The 25,421-nt window shown below is 37.3% G+C and overlaps 1 protein-coding gene across 1 annotated transcript in view; it reads right to left on the reverse strand.

Moving 5' to 3' along the window:
* The window catches only part of CLASP1 (cytoplasmic linker associated protein 1), a gene marked incomplete in the record, with an annotated part of 276,864 nt that overhangs the window by 89,825 nt on the left and 161,618 nt on the right, over positions 1–25,421 (reverse strand). Inside the window, 6 exon segments of the mRNA XM_027768717.1 lie at positions 592–615; positions 2,467–2,570; positions 10,889–10,996; positions 17,599–17,766; positions 20,143–20,169; positions 22,868–22,975. Of these exon segments, the coding sequence (XP_027624518.1) occupies positions 592–615; positions 2,467–2,570; positions 10,889–10,996; positions 17,599–17,766; positions 20,143–20,169; positions 22,868–22,975 (539 nt within the window).

The raw sequence follows: 25,421 nt of genomic DNA on the forward strand, positions 1-25,421 counted from the left end.
TGTAAGTTAACCCATAAATGCTAAACCCATAAATGAAACAACTGTATAAAATCACTAAAACTAGTAAAATACAATTTTCTAAAAGCAAAACACACAGTTACTGGTTTTAGCTGTACAATGCAATTCTCTAATAATATGGCTTCTGATTATTAACCCTAACTTGCTCAGGATCATTCTGCCTTATACCTATGATCCACCAAATTTACTCTCAAGGGTATTTTTGTTTAGATGATAAATTATATGGTTATCCTACTTATATATAAACTAAGTTCCCAAAGTAAGAAAAATGCCCCCCAAAAAATCCATCGACAAAATAATGATGACGTAAGAATAGGCAGAAATTGAGTTGATAAAATGAAACACTAACAGAAGGAGATGCAGAGTATGACATTCAAAATAAATACTAAAACAAATGTATAAGAAAGGTGACTGATTCCATCACTAATTGAGGAATCACTAGGTTCAACAAAATCACAGTTCAGACCAGAATTTCTACACTCTACAGTTTTTGTTGCTTTCACTAATTTCTAGAAGAAATATACTTGCAACAGAAAAAATAAAATTGTAAAACAAAAGTTAAAGCACTGGTACCTTGCTCCTGGAGTCTCCTAACAGCTGTAGGCAGGAAAATATTGAAGGATGGGGAAAAAGCATAGAGAATTATGTCAGAAGCATATGTGGGGATTGTTCTTGCAACAAAAGTGTATAGCAAAACATATCTTGGCAAACAAAAGTACAGGTTAGCAAGCGTTTTATATCAAGCGAATAATAATAAAGAATTCTTTCAAAATGGCATTTCCTAACCCTCCTACGCTTCGCATAGGACCATCTGATACTCGCTATCATTCTTTGCTAAAACTCTTCCCATACCAGCGAGGAACAGCACTAAGGCCACCATTAATCCTATCATCTATTCCTATGAGACACTGCCTGCCCCTGGGGCTTCAGTTTTCTAAGGTCAGGATTCTATACCATTCTTGTGCTCTCTCTTTCGAAGTGGGTCACTTGGAGAGAGCCCATGTGGAAGACAGCATGGGCAGTAAGAGCGTAATGGAATCTAGAGCTCAGAGAAAAGCTCAAGTCAAGTGCAGTCAAAGCTCAAACTCTCCTGGCCTATTCTGCCTCCTAGAACTTTGCACACAGTCCCTTATGCAAATCTTTTAAAAACTGAGAATACTCTACCCTCACCCCCACCCTAACTGGAAGCCCCATTTAAGGGTTTTACTTACTCATCATTTCCCACCCCCTTGACTTCTACTTCCTAGAGCCTCTGAACAAATAAAAGACAGATTCTAAATGCTGCAACTTGGAAGGAGAACTAGCTCACAGAATTCTGTTCCAGCTCTTGACTCTTAAGTTAAAGCCATGGTTAGAGCAATTACTGTGAACACCAGTACCTGCCAGGAAAAAGTCCTACATCTAAGGCCGCTGAATAGAGCTGGCCAGGCAGTCTGCCTCCAGGGAAAGCACATGAGAGCAGCAGCCTGCTTGTTCAGTCACTTGTCAAAGGATGTGACTGAGCAAGAATAAGTGAGAGAGGGACAAGAAGGGATGAAAGCTGGAATCACCACTGGAGTCACACACTATAAAATGTTGATCAGATGAGACACAGCTAGATTAAAAGCTCCAGGGTCTGAAAAGCAGGGTATTACATACTTTTTTTCTTACAAGAGAATAAATCTTAAAACAGTAAAAGCAAGGCCAGAGATCAGACAGTTCTAAAGAGTATCTGTTTCAAATGCTGAGCACATAAACTGGAATATGCAAGAGGCTGTGTTACTACTAGCTGAAATGCATCTTTAAAAAGCAATGTGACTGTGAAGCCAATTCTGCCAAGGAACTCTTTGCTATAACCACAAAGTAAACGAGCTCTCATCACTTTACGATTTTTAAACGTTACGTGATAATGCAGAAACGTATTCCACCAGTGCTTCATATCCTCAAAGACTTAACCATAAAATTTTAAAAAGTTTTCTTCAATAATGACATATGGACTTATTTTTTTTTAACAATATAAAATCAAAGAAACCCATGAGCGTTAATGGAATAAACCAGAGATTTACAAACCTCAAACTCTACTGCCTACTAGTACAGTAATATGTTTAGGCTATGCCATCAAAGTCTATAACGGAATAGAAGCAACAGAATAGAGAAAAGAAATGCTGAAAAAAAATTATAGTTAAAAAGAAAAAAGAAGCCCAATGACATCTGAAAAGACCGATGTCATCAAAACCTCCTTGATACTGAGATAAGACATACATAATGCTAATATTTTCCCTAAGGCCAGTTTTCCCTGATATTTGTGTGAAGGTAAAAGTTTAAGAAGAAAACAGTACTAACATTTACATAATTTTAAATGGTGTCAAAAGTGATTTTGTAACCTGGTCTGGGGGCAATTTCCTGTTAAGACAGAGGAAAATGTAGATGAGTAATTCAAAGAGACTGTACACATACTGTGCCTCTTACCAGAGCATCTGCCACCGCAGCTTCGAGATCTGTGCTTGTGCTCAAAACTCGCATGGCATTCACAGAACCAGGCATTCTTCCTGGCTGGCCAAGCCCAAATCGGTCTATTTAAAAAACAAAAGCAAAAGATGTGTCACTTTAATCCAAATTTTCACAAGTCTTTGCAAGGGTTCCTGCCTCTTCCCAAGTAGACAGAGGCACTGAGAAATCTCTAGCCAATTTTAACTACACTTGACTTCTTTACCAGTGGTAGAAGTTGAGCTGTTCACATTTAATACTATTGTATCACAAAGCATTCTGTCAACTGAAACTGTTCAATGATGATATTTTAATATTTAAAAGTTCTGAGGTATTGGGGGGGGCGGGAGGGACGTGGACAATGAGTTAAGTCTTTTAGTCTATTAAATGATAGCTTTTTCCTGTAGAGGTAAGTAGCCTTGATGTTTTATCAAACTAATCAGAAAGCTTCATGGTTTGATAAATGAATTCTCATGTAATATTTAGGAAAATAGTTAAAATGTTAAAAAATGTATTAAATTGATCTCTGCAAATTTTCCTTAGTGTCACTAACATTGAACTGCTATAAAATAACTTCAATTAGTATTAATTACTTGTTTATCATGAGACCTGTTGCCACCAAACATTACTTTAAAATCAATTTATTAAAGTTCTTTAATAATCATCCACAAAAATCAATACAGCACATTAATCAACTAGATGATATTAGCTTAAGTTTCATCTGAGTCCCTCAAAAAATTATTGAATGATAGTTTTTATACACAGGTAAACAAAATGAAAAGACTTCATAGAACTTAAAGAAAATTTTAGTAGTTCAAAGAACTATTCTAACCTTGTTAATAATCATAGGAAAATGAATCACTTTTTAAAGTTTCATTAAGTCATCTGACAGGACTTTCTTAAGAAGTGCTAGAGGCTAAAATTACAGTAAGAGAAATGTCTGAGTAAGTTATATCTCCTAGTGTGTCATGTTATCGACTGGTAAAAAATTTCTTATTTAAAATTCTAATGTAATAATGCCTTTGGGAGAAAATTTTACAATAAAATGTGTTTTTCTGTGTTAACAAATAAGACAACGTTTGGACAAGAAAATATCCATGTTAGCCACATCCAGTAACAAAGCATTTAGAAGAAAAGGGAAGCTACTACCTATTTAAATGGATTGCTCTTTCCTATAAAATGATATATTTAAAACTTTAGATCTGTAACAAGACATTGCCTACAAAACTGGTAAATTTTTAAAAGTGTTTAATTTTTTTTTTAATTTCAAACATTACACCTTCTACCACCACAGAAAGGGAAAAAAATTTTAACGCTAATAGTCAAAAGAGTTATACAATAATGGATTTTTATAAAGAAATAAAAATTGTATGTTATACTATCCCCTTTTTTAATGCATTTGCTGATCATTCCAAATGTCATCTTAGCTATTATGTTCCAAAGATATGATTAAGTGTGCCACATAAACTAGAAAAGACCACAAAAACAATTACCGATATATATCTATCTACATACTTATCAACTGAAATATGAAATGAGTTTAGCTTTTTAATTTACTGTACATATAATTTTGTAAGTAATTTTTGTTCAAGTCTTTTTTCTTTTCCATTAAAAAAGGGCAGATAGTGGAGGATTTATGAGTAACAGAATGAAAGTAATTCAGTTATAAGCCATTTAAGTTACCCAGCATTAAATTAAGTAAAACGGAGACTAAAAAAGTTTTTAAAAATCCCAAACCAAAAAAACCCATAAAACAAAAAAATAGTAGATCTCATGCCAGCAATTCTTACTGCAGGGATAATACTGATTTTTCAAATACAAAATTAAAACTATAAGAACAATGCAATTATCCTGTGCTTTCCAGATGCAGCTTTGTCATATTCTGTGAGTGTAAATAATTTAATATATTATAGAGAATTTGAATTTCAAATCTTAAAGGGAAATGTCTGTCTGGATCTAAGCAAAATTATGTCGTTTTTAATCAGACCAAAATATGTTTTATATTAAATGTTCTGATATTATCATGAAGCTTAATTTTCCAAGAGGTGGAAACAGATGACTATGCTCTCAGTCTGGCCCACAAACTTCAAGGATATGTACTTAATCAGAATCTTCATAGCTAAAATGTATAGCTGGCTTCTTTTAGAGGAAAAACAGAGCAGTACTGATTCAGTGAACTGGTAACAGTTGTCACTATCACAGTCTTGAGAATTAGTCTGAGATTAGATCTTGTTCAACAGAGAAAACTACAGTCATTAGGGACTGTTAGCATGTGAAAGTGAGGCCAGTGAAATCTGGCTAATTGAGACACTACTATATGCTTACATTTTGCCTCTATGACTCACTAGTAGATTGCAGTATTGTTAAATGGAGCCAAGTCAGAAGCTTTGGGGTCAGCAGGCTGTAAAAGCTACCTCTGGCCTGACTTGATTACGTGAATCCTAATCTTGTACTTTCATAAAAACTTTAGGACAATATATTTACTTTCGTACACATGAAATTACCCATGCTATAACTTGAAACACTGTTAATTAAATAGTGCCTCAGAAAAACGAGAGCCTGACACTAGTTACATTAATATTTGATACTACACTGGGAGTGAAGGCTCTGGAAATGACAGACTCTTTGGGCAATATCCATACACCATTTCCCCATAGCAATCCTCCATGATGCTTAGTTTGGGTAGTTGTTTTTCTGGAGAGGGGAGGTAGAAGCGGAAGAAGTGCCTCCCCATTTTTAAATTTTTAACATAAACACAAGCACTGGAGAAATGATGCTGTCAAACAGGCTATAAAGCATCTATGGCCTATTAACAGAACTATAAACATTCACCAACTTAAAAAAACAAAAGCACATTGGGGAAAAAAAATATGAAGTGCATACATGCCAAGTGCTAGCTGACACAGATGAAAACAAATGTTAACATGGGTGTGAAACTAGAACGTATGAAGAAGCCAAGTCATGCAGTTAGCACTTGTTCACCTGACTGCCCAACAGATTCAGCAGTGGAGAGAGCACTAGTGGACCTGGAATGACGTCGAGAGGCTGCAGGTAAAAGGAACGGCAACACCCACAGGATTAACACAGAAGTACCCGAGACAGAAAATGCCACAGTCCAGAGGAAATGCAGGGACTGCTACCAACAAGGCCACGTTTTCTCATGAAAAGAAATGGTGCTGGACATGAATGAATAGCAAGTGCCAGTCCCCAAATTCCATGGTAGCCAGCTGGCTCTCACATAGCTATTAAACACACAGGCACAACAAAGGCACTCTTTCAGGTGCTTCAAACTAAGTATGCATCAACCAACTTGGACTCCAGGTTTATAGTCACGCCACAAAGCCTTAATCAGCCATTATGGAAATATGCAACATGAAGGACATCAGGAGTCACGGAGTACCATCTAAATCCCAGAGTGGAACAGCGGGAGATGGATCATTAACTCAGCTCACGAGATGCTTCATCGGTATGTGATGCATATGCGACCATGCACCAAAAACAAAGGCAGAGAAGTTTGTAATGTTATCTCAACAGAAACAGTATGAAGTCACAGGAAGGAGACTCAACCACTAGAATTCTACTCTCCCCAGTCAAAATATTTGTTACCCTGTTGCATGAATATCCTATTAATGTGCTTGTTTAATTGTTGGCTTAGCTGTGATAAGTTAATGACCTTCCTTGGAGAGGCAGCTGCAGTATTCTGGTTAGGAGCATCAGCTCTGTAATACAGCTATAAATCCTAGTTGAGACCCTGGGCAAATTACTAAAATATCTCTGTGTCTCAGTTTCTGTAAAGTGGTTCTAATAATGGTACCTATTTCTTGGAAGTTATTGAGGAAGAGAAAAGAGATCATGCATAAAACACTTAACAGTCCCAGGTGCAGAGTAAACAGTGGTGGTATCAGTCACTAGTGGTGACGGTGGTACTGCTGGTGGCAGGAAAGGTTAAGAGTAAACTCTGATTCAGACTTTAGAATATGATCTTATTAGAAGTTTTTGGTAATGAGTATATTAGTCACCAACCTGAGGAAAATAAACGCTAAAATTCTGTCCTCATATGATGAGGAAATAACATTTAGTTGCAATTACAAAATAAAGATTTAGCTTGAAGTATTGTTTTTGTTTTTAATCACGGTTCCCTGCAATACATGTTTTTTCTTAACCTCCAGGAAAAAAAAAAAGATATCATGCTTTCATTCATTATTCTGAAAAATTCGTGGTAATTATATCACAGAAAACTCATAGATTTAACAAAGGAACACTGAGTGATGCACCTTTCATCCACACTGCTAGAGTATTCTGTTCACATTAACACTTAACACATTTAGTTGTAAAATATAATCTCAAACTCTTCAATATAACTATTTAATTTTTAAGTTTACTTTATAAACTGTACATATCTGTGATATATGAGACTTCAAACATCCAAGATTACCTGGTCAGTAAGAATACATTTTTACCAGCTTGCAAAAGGAAAAGAAAATTCCCTTTCCCTCAAGTCTCAAAACAATGAAATATTTTGTTAAGACTGAAGCAAATTACATATTTACTTATTGTATAACCTCATCAGTATCACATCATGATAGTTTAAATTGAAAACAGTTTTTAAGAAATACCTGAACTGTAGGTTCCTTCTAGAGTGGTCCTTTGGTTCTGTTTCAACAGAATATTCTACAGTACACCTGCCACGTAATGAATCCTCTGTCGGTACACAGTGAGCACCAATGGTGGAATCCAAGGTCGACCCACTGGTGTCAAGCCTGACCGACAGTAGTGTCCTTGAGCCCTTAATTTCACTTTAGTCAAGAACCATCACGGTAACCATCTGAATGTACGTTCATACCACTGAAGTGGCCCACAGCAATCTTATAATAAAAATGCAAACTTACGAACAATAGATATTCTCTGAAATATACTATTATCCCTATTTAAAAAAAAAAAGGAAAGGAAGTAGGCTGTATGAGTTGATTGAAAGGGGCACTGGTACACAAACTCACTAACTTCCAAAAGAGGTGGGAGTGATTATTAAAATGAATGAGAAAAGGAAGCAACCTTTGGAGAATGTGTAACAAACTCCCCTTGGGACAGCGACCTTCTGGGATATGTTTTTAAATCCCTGGGTCCTAACACCACACCTGGAAATCACTGACTCAGAAACCTCTCTCAAGTACCTTTATGTGCCTAACCTGCAGAGGGCTCACATAAAGCATTTAGTACATTTGTGAAAACAGATGGAAGACAATGAATTATCAGAACCACTTTCAATTGAGGCAAGTTTATAGTCAAACCTGGATTAAAACCCTGGCTCTAGTCCTCATATGATGAGGAAATAACATTTAGTTGCAATTACAAAATAAAGATTTAGCTCGAAGTATTGTTTTTGTTTTTAATCACGGTTCCATGCAATACATGTTTTTTCTTAACCTCCAGGAAAAAAAAAAAAAAGATATCATGCTTTCATTCATTATTCTGAAAAATTCGTGGTAATTATATCACAGAAAACTCATAGATTTAACAAAGGAACACTGAGTGATGCACCTTTCATCCACACTGCTAGAGTATTCTGTTCACATTAACACTTAACACATTTAGTTGTAAAATATAATCTCAAACTCTTCAATATAACTATTTAATTTTTAAGTTTACTTTATAAACTGTACATATCTGTGATATATGAGACTTCAAACATCCAAGATTACCTGGTCAGTAAGAATACATTTTTACCAGCTTGCAAAAGGAAAAGAAAATTCCCTTTCCCTCAAGTCTCAAAACAATGAAATATTTTGTTAAGACTGAAGCAAATTACATATTTACTTATTATATAACCTCATCAGTATCACATCATGATAGTTTAAATTGAAAACAGTTTTTAAGAAATACCTGAACTGTAGGTTCCTTCTAGAGTGGTCCTTTGGTTCTGTTTCAACAGAATATTCTACAGTACACCTGCCATGTAATGAATCCTCTGTCGGTACACAGTGAGCACCAATGGTGGAATCCAAGGTCGACCCACTGGTGTCAAGCCTGACCGACAGTAGTGTCCTTGAGCCCTTAATTTCACTTTAGTCAAGAACCATCACGGTAACCATCTGAATGTACGTTCATACCACTGAAGTGGCCCACAGCAATCTTATAATAAAAATGCAAACTTACGAACAATAGATATTCTCTGAAATATACTATTATCCCTATTTAAAAAAAAAAAGGAAAGGAAGTAGGCTGTATGAGTTGATTGAAAGGGGCACTGGTACACAAACTCACTAACTTCCAAAAGAGGTGGGAGTGATTATTAAAATGAATGAGAAAAGGAAGCAACCTTTGGAGAATGTGTAACAAACTCCCCTTGGGACAGCGACCTTCTGGGATATGTTTTTAAATCCCTGGGTCCTAACACCACACCTGGAAATCACTGACTCAGAAACCTCTCTCGAGTACCTTTATGTGCCTAACCTGCAGAGGGCTCACATAAAGCATTTAGTACATTTGTGAGAACAGATGGAAGACAATGAATTATCAGAACCACTTTCAATTGAGGCAAGTTTATAGTCAAACCTGGATTAAAACCCTGGCTCTAACACTAACTGCGTGACTTGAAGTGGCCTAGTCTCCTTAATACTGTGATGACAGCATTATCTGTCCCAGAGGGTGCACAGGAACCACGAGGTACTATGCCAGCTGACTGCTCTAAACAGTGCAGGTCGCAGATGAGCACTGCTGTTACTGATGCTAGACAGTTTTACGGACAAGTTCAACCTACGGGGGAGGAGGGACGTGATTAAAAAAAGACATGGTACAAAAATTTAGTTCAAAAGAATTAACTACTACTCTAACCACTGCAGAAGACATGAGTTGATGTCAGAGTTTGTAAGACCCACATCTTCTGCCTTGGTCATAGCAATGACATAGTTCAGCATTCTGGGTTGTCACCAAGGGTCATGCAGGTTCATTTATCCAAAGAAAGGACAAAAATAGACAAGATTGCTCAGCAACTTAGGGCTCGGTTTGGCCCTTAAGAACTCGGCACACCTTGCCTTATTCACAGACCACATGCTGGATTATGAAGGCTGCTTCCACTAGCAACATAAAAAATATCAGTACGTGTACAAAATAAAACCAATAAATTGCTTCTGATAGACAAAATAATCAATAAACAACAAATTATTTACTCATATAATAAGTTGTTTGGAAGGTTGAACAATGAACAACATGCCGAGTTACACAGCTTTAATCCAAAAGGAAAAATCACCAGTCCATTCAGAAAAATAATCATTGCCACCCTGGCTTTACTGAGAATCCTGTTCTAATGGTTCTTGGGTAAGCTGCCCCCCTCAGGGCTTGTGCCAACCAGGTAGAACTCCACACAACAGGCACCTCGTCTCCTTGCTAAGTCAAGGGAATCATCTAGCAGGGTTTTGGCACCTGTTTACCTACTTCTTTCTAGAACCTCATAAAGGACAATGGGTCATAAAAAAATATCTAGATTTGTAACACTGATATTACTGGGGAAAAAGATATTAGAAGAAATACATGACATCAGAAGGTGATAGACACAGGCAAATATTAAGACCTTATGCTTTTGGTTTAACATTCCTCTTGTGCAGTGACATTTTCTATTTTTAAAAGATCAGATACATTATCGTATAGTTAAAAAAAATAAAACAGAATGCTGCAGTCCACAGTTCCATGTGATAATTTCAGGTCTAGGTCTGATTATTATAAAATGATTTCTATGCTCTAAGCTTACTATCAAGAGAAAAACACACATCTGTACAACACTTAACATGCCAAACAGAAACATTTTGTATTGCAGAATACAAAATATTCCTTTTCATAAAAGTATGTGTTGATAGATGTCTTTAGGGATTCATCATCTGTGTTAGATTTAAAAGTTTTATGTTCATTTTAGAGAAAGGCAAGACTATTAAAACTAAAGAGAAAACTCATTTCATTTTCTACCTGTTATGATTGTGCTTTCGTCCCTCCAAATTAAATCACATGTAGATTTAGCTCTAGTAGAATTAAAGCTCAATTGTAGAAATTCGATGACTAAGGACAAGTCTTGGATTGGCTTCTGATAAGCAGCAATGAACTTTGGCCGATTCCAGCCTTGTGTTAGAAATTAGCACACAGATGGGCCTGCCTGCTAACAAGTGTCATAAATGCCCACAGTGCAGAGTGAAGTGGTGCTTCTGTTCCTCTAATATACGAAAACTGGAAGTTGCTAAGATTCAGGCATGCAGAGGGGAACAACGAAGGGTAGCTAAGGAAGAGGAAAGAAAGAAGAAAGGATCACGAGGACGGTGGAGGAGGGGAAGCAGTCATTCCACCTAGCAGTGTCTGGGACAAGCATCAGAGCAGGGAGAGGAGCCCCTCGCTCCTTGAGTCGGCACCTATATGTACTCACCGAGTGGAGGGAAGCCCCGAGCAGGGCTTGTATCTCGGCTGCTCTCACGGCTGGTATCGCGGCTGCACCCCTGACTCATGCTGGGTCGAGGGATACGGCTGCTCCGTGCTAGCGTGCAGCATGAGGGGTTTCAGAGAAGGTGAACAAGTTTAATGAAGACAGAAAAACTCATAAATCGTCAGTCACATTTGGTTAACGTAATTATGACATTGTCCGCGCCAGGGATGCTAACGACAGTCACCTCTCCATGCTGAGGTCTCACTTACTGAAAAGCCAATGAGGAGAGGGTTGAGATTAACTTGATTATGCTCAATGCCTCAGAAAGTTGCAGATTTTAGTATGAAGGTGAAATAACATCTAAACGTAAGAAATCTTTCCAAAGAACAAACTGGCATCAGAACACGAAGATCAAAAGCCTTTTTGAAATGACCTGTTAAGGTTTTAGCAAACTTCTCAACAAGAGGACAAATGACTAGCTGTTTTCATATGCACTTGATTCTGACAAAGATAATTTAATTTAAAATAAAACACAGAACAAAAGGCTCTGGTTGCTCCAGTCCACAAATTTACCTAATTAAAAGGAAGAAGGCTTACTTGTACCAATCTAGTCTTCCTTACAAAGAGACACTGTAAGGTCAAACAGCTAGAGAACCAGCCCACTTTAAGTAAATGTGTAGATGCTTCCAAACATACTTAATTATCTAAACCAACAAATTTGACCTGCTGGAACTGCTGTCTTTTCATTTACTAGTTCCAACATTTACTCCCTGCTTTTTCTATGGGACTCGAAGATTTGCCTGCAGTCCCTACCATGAACCTTCACTGTCCCAGCTCCACGCACCAAGTCTTGCTATAGAATAGCAAGTGGGTCAACAATCTTGACACTCGGTTGGAAGATACCTCCACTGACCTGAGCACAGCCAAGCACTTTATGACTATTGGTGGCTAAAGTTCATTAGTTTCATGCTATGAAAAACACTGACACTATAAGGCACAGTCACATGAATAGCCTAAGGTCTAATAATAACTTGGTTGTCATTGCTGGCAAAATACTTTGAAACAATTCTGCACACTGCCTATGTGCAGGTGAAATGCCTAATGTAAAAGTTGACAGGGACAATGTACACTTTCATCCTGAGAAGATCTACTACCTCTAGACTGGATGGAAAGTCTTTCTCAAAGATTTTGGAAACAGTAAACTTGATTCACTGACGTAAAAAAGAACATTGCCATTTTCTATACTGCAATAAGCACAGTCTACTATTTCAGACCACATATTTACTGCATAGCCAAGTTATTAACTTAAATGTCTGATAAATCACGAAATTCCCTAATAAAGAATACAGAAGTGAAAGTGGAGCCAGCTTCCTACTGTGCTCTGCTGGGGTTGAACTAGACCTCGAAGGCTTGAAAGTGATGCCCAAATAAATGCTTAGCACTACACAGGTAAGGAGAGGTACAATCACAGTATGAGCAATCAGGCCAAAAAAGGCTTTGGTGGGTCTTGATTAGAAATTCCTAAACTTTTCTTAATTTTGCCAGAATGACATGGAAACACTGGATTTTCACACAAAGTAGCAGTCATTATTTAATCAGCAATGCTTGATAACAATCTGAATAGTTCCTACAATAAGGGCGAAAGCAGTAGGTACTAAATTAAATCCTTGAAAACCTGGGAGTATCCACCAGCTTCATCAACATGGAGAAGCTTCCTAGACTGTACAAAGTAACAGTGCTCTTCCTCAGAGAACCAACTCCACATCTGAGTCATCAAGTGACCGCTCCACTAACTCACTGGTCCTGCCATATGGCCTCTGTGGGTGTCAGCCTCCCTTTAAACTGAGAAACAAGAAAGAGTCCCATTGTTTAAATGAGAAGAGGATGGTGAGATCATGCACACACCCAAGTACTAAACAGCATCTAAGTCTGGTCTTACCATACTGCCCACTCCAAAATAAGAAATCCGCAAGTATAAAAATTGTCCAGAAAATTTCTTTTCAATCTAAACGCATGCTTGGCTGAGCATTTTCTTAATAGTTCTTGCCTGCTGAATTTTTACCCAACCTCTCTCTTCTTCCTTAAAATCATATATATGTGACACGAATGTTAAGTAAATGCTCTCTGTGGGCTAAGCCTACTTTGTGATGGCAATAAAGAACATTAACAAGGTTAAACGGATTTGATCTGAAACAACAGTAAACATAAATGTCTTAACAAGGCTTATCCTTGGTATTTGCCCAGAGAGAATTCATTCACCCATCCATGCCTACTGCTCCTTTAACATATGTTTAGAAGTAGCATACAGAAAAATAATTCCTTTTGCTTACAATTTTGTGAAACTCTGCCCATAGTTACCTCAAACCTCATTAAAGTACATCTAGTGATAAAAAACAGTTCAAATGCTGGGTAACTCAAAACACGAGAGAAAAAGCACTTATTCACTTGTACCACTTCCAAAGACTACAAGTAGGATTTAAGGTAAGTCTATGAATAAATTATTTTATAGGCTAATTAATTAGGTGGTCAAAACTGAAAAAGCATTATATCTAATCAACTTATTTGTTGAATGCCAACACTGAACATTCTATATGAGAAAGCTATGGAAGAGAAGGCATAAGAGAACATGAAGAGACAATAAAATCATTTGAACTTTCTAAAACAGAATTTCTAGGTTGCTCTTAAGTCTCATGCTAACATAAAATGCTGAGAAGCCTAGCAATACCATCTAACTGATTCTCACTTTTTTTTAGAGAGAGATTTTTTTGCTATAGGGCGCATGTGCTTGCCAGAGAGACAGAGACAGAAAATGAGAAAGCATCCCCCAAAGGGGATGGACACACCGCAATCCCCCCTCCTCCAATCTCCTCTTGGGATTTTGGGCATGCACACACACAAACACACAAACACACACACACACACACACACACACACACCTGGCGTGAGTATTCAGCTGCTGGATCAGGGATTCAAACCACGGTCAACTTCTTGGGAGTCAAGCAACGTAACCATTACGCCATCTACTGGTCCCAATACTCACTTTTTTATACTCCTATTTTACAATGTTGTCATGGTAATCCTTTTACCTTATCCTTTTGCCTTTTAAGAAAGGATTCAACCAGAATTCATTTCAAAAGTAGAAATATAAAAGGATTAATGTGAACTATCAGAAGTTAAAGACATGAAACTTTTCTCCAGGTATTTTCATGTCCTGGCCTTAGCATAGGAGTATAATTTCACAGATGAAATGGATTATTATTTATTTTCAATTTTTTCAAAATATTTTTAAAATATTTAAGACATATGTCTATAAAATATAAGCTGCAAAGACACTGAGTGTTTTTCACAGCCTTTTCAAACCATGCATGGGACAAAAAGCAAGCTTGCAAAATTTAACTGCTATAGATACTGTTTCTTTAAATGTGACTTTATTATCTCTAAAGTCTTTATTACTTTTAAAACACAGAAAAATGAAACAATATAGAAATCTAAAAAAAAAAAACTATGTTTTCATTGGTTGGATAGCTAATGGAGAAATAAAATTGGCAAGAAAAAGAGAACAGCAAGAACTTATTTTGTTTCTCAGTTATCCAATAGGAATTTGATGTCATTTTGCTTACTAATTTATAGATTCTAAAGAAGAGTTGTGGCATTATTTTTTTAATAAATGAGAAAGAAAACTTAGTTCCAAAATGTAATTTCAAACAACGAAAAGATATTTGACCCAAACATAATTTGGCAATAACTAGAAAAAATTCAATGCAAATTCTTTCTTTTTTTTAAAAAAAGAGATTTTTGCTATAGGGTGTGTGTGCTTGCTAGAGAGACAGAGAGTGAGAAATCACCTCCCAGAGTGGATGGCTATGCCCCTATCCCTTCTCCTCTATTCTCCTCTTGGGATTTTCGGCACATATGCATATGCACCTGGTTTGAGTTTTAGGCCACCGAGCCTGGGACTCAAACCACTGTCAACCACGTGGGATACCAGCAACGTAACCATTACACCATCTGCTAGTCTCCTCAGTGCAAATATAAGCCTAGTTTAGCCGTCATTAAAATTTGTGATTAATAGAATCAAAACTAATTAATTGGATTGGGAATTATAGAACTTATTCTTAAAAGATACACCTTCTATTTTAATATTTATATTTAAAGCTGCCATACAATGAAGCAAATGTTTAGACAAAAAGGTATATATCCAGTATATACTAAATGATCACAGTAATATACAGCCTGTTACTGAAAAATGCTAATATATCAGTCATCCTATAAAATGAAATCTCTACACACTATTATAGGAATAAGTGGAAGATATATTTCATTCATATAGTCCCTTCAATCTATGTTTAGTTTCACAATGAGCAGAAATTTTAATAAAATATCATCTTTAATCAGAACTATACATACGACCTCAAAACTTCAGGTATTTCTAATGCCCTCAATGAGCACCAAGGAGGTAACTTTCTTTGAAACTAATGTTTCAAGTAAATTCTCGTTGGAGGGGAACAGGCTCCTCTTCAGTTAGTGCTGATGTTTCACAATACCTCTTTCAAAGTGTATAAAATGCTGTTTTTCAACGATACGTAACACAAACTTTATAGTTAAGACCATGGAATGCAAGGTCTTAGTTAGATTAGATTAACAAAAGTTGGGTTATTTCCCAATTTCAAGAAGAAGGAAAATGGCATCTTTAATAAATACAAAAAGTAAGATCCCTAAACAGAAAATAATTCTTAATAGCATAAAACATGAATTGCAGACATCTAATATCCTTAAACAAATAACTATGGAGAAATAGCTGAAACCTCACAGCTAGATTTCAAATTAAATACATTTTAAAGCAAAATCAGACCAAAATTCAGCTGTATTATAGCATCAGATGTAAAATTTAGATACTCTTGCCATAATCTTTTCCCTAGTTGTATCCACCACTCAGATAACTCCTCAGCTCAGAGACCACGCTACATAACACCAAGAGAAATCTGACATCATGGAGAATTAATAAAACCATTATACATCTTTTACTCACTTTAGAAATGTAAGTTTAAACCAAATCCTACATTCTTAAATATCTGCCCCTGTGGCAGATGTTCTGTACCTCAGTGGCTATAAGGGCTTTCATGAGGGCCAGCAGGTAGCAAGGTGGTTAAGGCACTGGATTCCCACATAGCCAGCCAGGGTTTGAGTCTCAGATCTGGCAGCCTGAAGATTACACCAAGTGCACGTATGTGTGTGCCCTAAATCTCAGGAGGAAAATGGAGGAGAAAGATTGTGTCACAGCCATCCCCCCTGGGGGTGATTTCTCACTTTCCCTCGCACTGACTGTCTCTCTGGTGAGCACACGTGCCTTATTGCGAACATCTTAAAAAAAGAATAAGGGCTTTCATGAGCTGGGCTCCATCCTCGACTCCCACTCCACCCTAACCAACTTGTTTTGCGGCAGCCTTAACTTACCTGTGGTTCCCTACTACCTCTTCTTCTGCAAAGGCTGCTCTCTTCCCTACCACACCTCTCTCATCACCCCACCCTAGCTGATAAAATTGTGTACATTGTTTGCTAAGTGAGACAGGACTTACTCTGGGCAGCCTCCCCTAACAAGAGATCTGTGAGGCCTGGAGAGCACAAGGGCCTACGACATCCCTTTCTTGTGGTTCCAGAGTTCTGTTATTGCAGTTGTCAGATTATCTTACTTTTCCATCTTTTTTCAACAGATCAAAATAATTTGAAGTTAGTAGCTAAAGTAGTTCATTTATCCTCTGATTCTCAAGTCTAACAAAGCACCTGGTACATCATAGTAAACATTCAAGTAAAAATCATTAAAGATATAAAGGAAAAAATTATAAAGGTAAGCCAACAGTTTCCTTTAAAATATGGTACTCTGATTTTACATTAGCAGATTTTCAGCCTTTGGAGGTAGATAAAGATGTAACAAATAGAAATAATATAGTTTGTGGTATTGTATCACAAAAAGACTTCTTTTATATAAAAGTGACAGTATATGAATTCGATTTTAATAGAGTAAAAGATCTTTAAGTTGCTGAGAGTAATGCATTTGATTCCATACACTAGTATAAAGAAACTAAATGCTACGACACAAAAATAATTACATACTAGCTTTCACCAATTCCCAGCTCTCATGTTTTAACAAAATTATGCCCAGAGTAACTACACATACCACACAAAAATAATTACATACTAGCGTTCACCAGTTCCCAGCTCTCATGTTTCAACAAAATTATGCCCAGAGTAACTACACATACTCGTTGACCCTAAGTTTACCAATAAGGTGAAAAAGCAATAAAACCAAAATAAAGGAAGACCCTAAATGTTTTTAAAAATTCACGTAGGTTAATGGCTGTTTAGTGCTAATTAGTGAGAGGAAAACTGATAGCAACACTGGCTTTAATTGTGAGGGGGAAAAACCCTACTTCCCCAATTCCAATGCTCTGCAAAATAACTACAAAACACGAATGCCTGTAATGATGTAATTCCTTCCTGTTAATTTGAAGAGTAAAACCACCTATTTGGCTCTAACTGAAACCTCAATATACCATAAACCATATAAAGCACGAATCGAAATATCTTTATAACAAAGGCAACATGACACTTTTGAAAACATATCTCTATTTCCTACATCAGACACAGTTATTAGATTATAATCAAAATTATGTTCAAGCTGGAAACAGAGTTCCAAGGTCTCTGAGAATCCTTACCTAATCCTATTCGGTTTGGGCTTGTTTCTCGGCTACATCCTTGACTCCTGGGAATCTTGCTTCGTTTTTCTGAAGACGGTGTCACAGGTGGGCCCCTTGAGGAACTCCCAGCAAGTCCACCATAACCACTGCTCAACAATTTCCCTGGGGAACTCGACCGGCTGCCAGCTAAAAATGTAGCAAAACAAAAATGAATAACGAATGTATATTGGGGGATAAATTATAATCATTTCAGAAGCCAGTTTTTATACCTTAATCTGGTCAAATATTAAGAAAATTTTATTTTAAAAATCTTTTATTGGTGGTAGTGCAAATTTTCTTTAAAAATGGGAACGTAAAAGAATACTGAATATCATAGAATATATTTAGAAGAATTACTTGTGGAGTTCTAAAAAAATGCATGATGTCTTATTCAATATAGCAGACTAGGACTCAACAGCAGTTTCCTGTTTCACAACAAATCTCTACAAATAACTACAAAGGTGTTTCCTTATTGTTTTGCCTTTTTAGTCTATAAAGCTGATATGTTGAAATTTTTAAGTGTAGTTGCTAAAATATTAAAATATAACAGGAATGTCTTAAGCATTAGTAGGAGACAATGGGTCCAAGAAAATACCTTAAATTTAACAAACAGAAGAAAAAAGGGTGGGGGGGGGTGAAATAACTGGAAATTTGGTAAATAAAAACCCAGAATACAACAATAAGAATAGGCCTAAACTAACAATAATGGTCATACATGTGGATGGATTAAATTAATCTATTAAAAGACAGAGATTCATATATTGATTTTAAAAAAATAAGATAAAAATTCAACTATAATGTTGTTTGTAAGAGTTAAACATACCCAAAATAACAAAATAGAAAAAAAATACATTTAAAAAGGACAAAGAAATAATTTAACACTGATAAATGAATAATTTCCCACAAAAATATAATTATCATGAATCTTTATGTCTCAAACACAGCCTTAAAATATAAATCCTAGGGGCCAGCAGGTGGCATAGCAATTAAGGCACTGGACTCCCACATGGCTGACTGTGGTTTGAGTCCTGGACCTGGCAGTTTGAAACTCACGAGGGGCGTGTGTGCATGCATGCTCAAAATTCCAAGAGGAGAACAGAGAAGGGATTGCAGTATGGCTATCCCCCCTAGGCAGGAGGGTTATTTCTCACTTTCTCTCTGTCTCTCCAGCAAGTGTATGTGCCCTATAGCAAAAATCTCCCATTAAAAAAAAAATCATACAAATAATCATAAAAATGATAAAAAAAATAGAGAAACAGAAAAAAAGTACAATTATTTACAGACTTCATAGTAAGACTAATAGGTGGTTAGAATAACTAATAACTCAGAAAAATTGACAAGAGTAAGCAGCGGGACCAGCAGTTAGCGTAATGGCTATGTCGCTGGATTCCCATGTAGTCGACCGCGGTTCGCATCCCGAACCCGGTGGCTTAAAACTCACGCTGGGCACGTGTGCGTATGTGCCCAAGATCCCGAGAGGAGAATGGAGAAGGGATTGCGGCATGGCCATCCCCCCTGGGGGGTGATTTCTCACTTTCTGTCTCTCTGTCTCTCTCTGTCTGTCTGGAGAGAGCACGCACCCTATAGCAAAAACCTCTAAAAAAAAAAAAAGAGTAAGCAGCCAAAATTTTTAAGTGTGTGTACATACAAATATATGCACGCACATATATGTAAATAGACACAACTCCTAGATACACATATGTATATCCTAACAAATGGAAGATATATTTTATCTTTCCATATGAGAATGTCATAAAAACTAACTGTATATTAAGCCCCTAAACATATCTACGAAAATAGAAATCAAGACTACATTCCCTAAGAACTATGCAATCAAACTGGAAATTATAAACAAATAATATGGCTGGTAATTTTTATTAACTGAGAGGTAGCTAGATACCTATATACCCTTTCTCGTGAAATAAAATTCTCAGGGAAAAAAGCAAAATTTTAACCATTATCATACTCATACACCCAAATGGCAGTCATTTACTTAGACATCTCCGTAGGTAGAGATGGCAATAAAATTCTAAAATGTAAAGTACAACACATTTTTATGAAACAGAATAAAATGACCTGGGGTGGAGGGAACCTTTGAAACACTTACCTGGAAATTTGATATTATACATATACATTATAGAAAATATAATTTAAAAGAAACGTAAGCTTTTCTGAGTCATTTAGGCGGCTACTCAAAAAAATGAATACTTTATCATTATTTAACTACAGTTTGAAGTGAAAATCATTGTAAAATCAAGCAATATACATTACTATGAAGAATCTGTCTCAGGACCAATTTATTTTGAACATAAAATTTGAGCATAAAAACAAATTGTTGAAGTATATGTAAAAGGGGAAAAGAAATCCATTTCAAACTCTGAAATCCAAATGTATAGAAAAAAATGCAGAAAGATTAAAAACTAAGCTCATAATAAAGAAAGAAATTAATATTGTGCAAGGAACGTGGGGTGAGAGAGAATGCAAGAAAACAAAACAAAACAGACAAGAGAAGAAATGGCTTACCACCAGCAGGATTAGCAGATCTGGATCCTTGATTATGAGAGCAGACCAAAGGACAGGCAAAAGGTGAATTAAAAGACAATAACACAGTACAGAAAGTCAGCATGCAACACAGCACAATGGTTTATTCACAAGCACATTCACAAAAATGGCTATTTTTCCTAAGCCTATTTTTGTACTTAAGTTTATTTTCTACTTATACCATATTTGCATTTATTTCAGATCTCTTCACAAAAAGTGAACCTACAATGTGCCAGGCACAATGCTAGTCTTAAGAGATGCACCCCGCCTCTCCAGAGCACATCTACCCTCCAACTCTGAGTAACTTGAGTGAAGAGATTGTTAACGTGCTCACGTGTGTATCGCTGCAATCTTCCACAGTGCTTACCACATAGTAAGTGCTCAAAAAACATCAATGAATTGAAAGAAACTGCTATTAACTAGTTTTACTGAAAAGTCCTACGACTTCTTTTAATACTCAAATATTTAAAATATGCCAACTATTAAGAGCCCTAAATCTAATGTTGAATCTACTAAATATTAAACCAGGACTACGAGTGCTAACATAGGTACATTTGTGTATGTGTATGTGTGCATACATATATATGTGCTTATGTCATATACCTCTATACACTGTTTCCTATTAAAATAATTTTTTAAAAATACTTACTTTATATGCATAAGCTTAAGGTGTAGGCTAGATCATTTGCTAGTGTTTTTTGTGATCTCCTTTCCTGTGAGTGCAATTTGGTAAGTAAAGTAAAACTGAAGAGTTTATAAAATGGAGCCCTCAAGACCAGCTACAGTAGATTTATAAGAGTGAAAAATTAAAGCTATATCACCACTCTCGCCTTCACTAGCGAAGGAACTTAAATCCCTACCGCCTCCTAAGCAGAGGTGACACACGTGTTCCTAAGTCCAGCTGTAAAGAGGGAAGCACAGCCCCGACCCTGCCGGAGCAGAGAGCCCTGCAGAGGCCAGCGCACACAAGCATAAAGACACAGCGTGCCACCCCCACTCTCCACAGAAGGAAGTAACACACACGTTGAAAGTTTAGACCTTTTTTGTTGAGCTTGTGTTCATTACATAGACCTAAACCCTGAGACTTGAACATTTTTTATTAAGAAGAATTCCTCTGCAATAAGATTGGACCCATATTTGTGAGGTCATGACCAGAGCATTATATTCTTCTGCTATAAGTAGAGTGCAGAAGAGTAACCAGAGCCAGGATGTTATTCTCAAGAGAGAGGCTTTTGGGCCATACCTGCATCCTGGATCTGAATAAAAATCCAGGTAAGTTCTATGTAAGCAGGGCATGCTTGATCTTAATGAACTCAATCTGTTTTCACTGTACAAACCCCTCCCTAGCCTTATTTCATGAACGTACTAAGGTATCCAGGGGTGACAAGGAGGAAATGTTAACTCTGCTCAACCTCAGCTAGAACAGAAGCCTATGGTATGATGCAATTCCAGCTATAAAACTTGCTTCCCTCTACTGTCCATCACATGTGAGGCCTGTAACTCTCATTTAGCCCTCATGAGAGCCTCAGGAGAGTAGGACTTACTGTCTGGAAATTAAATGATTGTCGTTTAATTTACAGGCAGTAAGACGAAGGTTCACAAAGTTGAGATTCACCCAGTATCAGAGAGGAGCCAGGATGCCAGCCCAGGTCCATCTGACATTGAAGGCCATGCTTACAGTGTAAAGCCTCACACTACACAAAACGATTACCCCCCAAAAGGCCCTCATCAATAGCAGCCACATGACTGGCCTTTCGCTTTTCTTTGCAGAAAGGACATAAGTTTGTTTAACATGAAAAATAGTTATCAAAGGGATATGGAAAAGAATCTAAATTCAGAAGGAGGTGGGAAAGGCATCTTCAATAGTAAGAGACCCTAAGGTAGTGCACACTACCCAAGCCAGACAGCTCCTGGGGCCATGAAGGTGGCAAACACAGGTTAGCTAGAGTGCTATGCTAAGGAAACACAAACGGTTCCCGGGGATGGGAAGACTCGCCCTGCTTCACACACACCTGCCGTGAAGCACTCTGATACCAGCCCTGCGCCACACACACATATGGGGAACAGGTGACTCAAAGTCACATGCAGCTAGCAGGTGAAACATCCAGCTGGATGCTAGGAGTGATCAGAAGGTATTCACTCCAGCTACGGCTGCTTTCACTGCTGTGGCTGGCTATGCAACCAACCGACTTCACATATATAGAGAAGCAGTAATGGAAGCAAGGGCAGCGAGGCCAAGCAGGAGCCCACACCGGCAAGAAGAGAGGTGCAGGCTGCAAGTGTTAGAGCAGAGGGTTAGAGGGGAGAGCTTTGAATGGATTTACTTATTGACCACTGGAAAGAGTTTGGCATTAATAGTTTTCTTCCCAGACACTATTCTAAAATTAGCCCAGAAGGATTCCTTACCAATACAAAAATGGGTCACAGAACAAGTAAGTTTCAATTTGAGAGGCCTCAGGAGAGGGAGAAAAACAACATTTTAATGTTTAAAAACCAAAGTTAAATCACCTGGAAAGGAGACAAATGTATGACTGGAATTCTCTATCTTGTAAGCTTACCTGACAAACGGTAAGATTACTCAGTGTCTTAGAGTCACAGAAATGAGTTTTCCCCTCTGAAGTCAATGTAAATATTGTAACACATTCAACTGCAGAAGGGGCTGCTGAAAAATACTAAGGAAACCGAGAGCATAAAATACATGTCTTACGCTGGGACTGGGACACCACTTTAGCACGACTGCGGCCACGATTATCAGAGGGGGTAGAGGCGACATTGGTGGCGCTCCCGGAGCTTTGTCGTCTTGTGCGGATTCGACCTGAAGGACACAGCAAGAATAGCATTCGCATCACATTTTCAGTAAGTATGACCTACTCAAAAAAAGAGCCCACATCATGAGAAAGGGACACTGCCTGCCAGTCCCATGGGGAGCAGGAGTGTCTATGTGAGCCCGCCCCCCACCCCCAGCAGACACGGGCCCTGTGCCTGTGTACACGTGCTCCACACACACTGGACGAAGTCCTGAGAGAGCACCACGGACTGCACGCTCAGGTTTCGATCATTCTGGCATGTTGTATTTTCAGGTGAGGAGCTGGTATCGATTTGAGCACTTTTCTACACTTTTTTCTAGATTAAATGGTCTTTTTTTCTTGGCTACAAATCAGTCAAATTTCCAAAACTAGAAAATAATACCTGTCATCTTAAGAAAAACATTAGAGAAAAGAGTAATAAAAAAAAAAAAATCCAACTCAGCAATCAATAGAAGCTCCAGCTCCCCAGAGGACAAATGTGTTTTGATATGCAGTGTTAAACTTCTATCTGAAAGCATGTACATCAACTAGTTTCTAGGCTGTAAAAGATGAAACTAAAAAAGAATCAACATTAGGAGCACCTAAAGAAATGATAGCCGCAATGTAATTCTGTTTTAAGGCAGTTGTGAAAAGAAGTGCCCTAATTAAAGCAATCTGTTAACATCAATTATTAAACCATAAAAACAAAAATAAATTCAGAAATGCAAAATCATTAGTAACCAGACTAGTATGATTAGGGATTAAACTTAAAAAAAAAAATGGCTTGTTTGGTTTCTAGAAAGTACAAAATGCCTTTTCTTTCCATAATTCAATCAGAAAAGCAATCCGACAGGGAAAACATGAACCAATTTGAACTCCCACTGGCTTTTTATATTGTTCAAAATCACTGTTACCATAGTGTCTGACATAGCTTGCAGGAAAAAAAAATCCAGAAAAATAAATCATAGGATTTGAGAAAAGGTTCAAGTGAGGGAGATAAAGAGCAGTAAAAAAAGCATAGTATTTAAAAAAAAAAAATCCCTAAAACTAGAAAGAACTAATGACTTCTAACAGCAGTTTAGGAAAGATACACAAATTCCAGAATCTATAAAATATGAAAAGCTAGAAGTAAAACACATTTACTAACAACTATGTATTTGTCAACTCAGAATCCTCCAAACATACAAAATAAATATTCCCATTTTATAGATGAGAAAGCAGAGAAATAGGGACATCATTTAATTTCTGCAATGTCACACAACTGGTTTAGAAACTTGTGCCAGGCTGTCTGGTCAGCCTGAGAGAGGACTAACAGGCTCTTCTAAGGAAGTCATTGAAGCTACATCACAACAGTCCACCCAGGCGAAGTGAACATGAAAAGACAACTGAGCTTAAGTTATTTAAATTTATTTTTATAAATAAGTTGAATTTATAAAGTTTTGAGGTCACGATTTTTTTTTTTTTAAAAAAAGGAACATCTGTATTTATTCAGTGTAAAAAAATAAGAAACTTCTTTGCCAACCCCCTGGTATCCCCCACCTTCCTGCAATATTTAGTGAGACAACCCTAAACCTAGCAATTTGCAATCCTTTGCATTTCTCTTTTTGTGAATATATATATACTTTCATAATCAGGAAATACATGAGTCTTGCTTTTTAAAATGATAATGTGAGAAATATACATTTTCTTTTTTCTTGAGAGATTTTTGCTATAGGGCATATATGTGCTCTACAGAGAGACAGAAAGTGAGAAATCAATCGGGGGAGGGAGGTAGTCCAGCCACAATCCTTCTCCTGTAGTAACCTCTTGGGATTATGGGCACACATGCAAACGTGCCTGGTGTGAGTTTAAGCCACTGGGTCTGGGGCTGGGACCGCGGCTGACCACGTGGGAGTCCAACAACATAGCCATTATGCCATCTGCTGGCCCTTGGAGTACGTATTTGCTAAATCTCAGTGCTTCGCTTCACTTAGGGAATTGATTTTTCTTTATGGATAAGAGATCTATTTTATTTTTTCCTGTATGATTAGCCAATGTTTAAATAAATTTACTTAACCCTTGTCTTAATGATTTAAAATGTCACCTTTTTTCATTTCCCAAGTACTTATATGCATAGATCTAGTTTCTAGCTATCTAGTCTGTCTTACTGGTCAGGGACTGCACATGTGCAACGTCAAAATGTTGTGATTACCTTTTTAAAACAGTTTATTCATTAGTTATTCTATGAGGAGAGAGACAGTACTCTCAACGGAGTCCTAACACTGCAATCTACCTGAGCCTTCAGCCAGCCTGGGATCGTGGGCAAATGTATGCCTGGCATACTCAGGCAGGCTTCCTACCCTGCATCAGGAACCTTCTCATGTGGGATGGCCTCACGGAGCATCATGTTTCACTGATGCACTACCATCTGGTCCCAATGAATAGTTTTGGTTTTTTTTTTTTCGGAGAGATTTTTGCTATAGGGCACGTGCGCTC

This window comes from Tupaia chinensis, unplaced genomic scaffold (assembly GCF_000334495.1).
Source record: "Tupaia chinensis unplaced genomic scaffold, TupChi_1.0 Scaffold147282_1, whole genome shotgun sequence".
In the NCBI taxonomy this organism is placed as follows: Eukaryota; Metazoa; Chordata; class Mammalia; order Scandentia; family Tupaiidae; genus Tupaia; species Tupaia belangeri.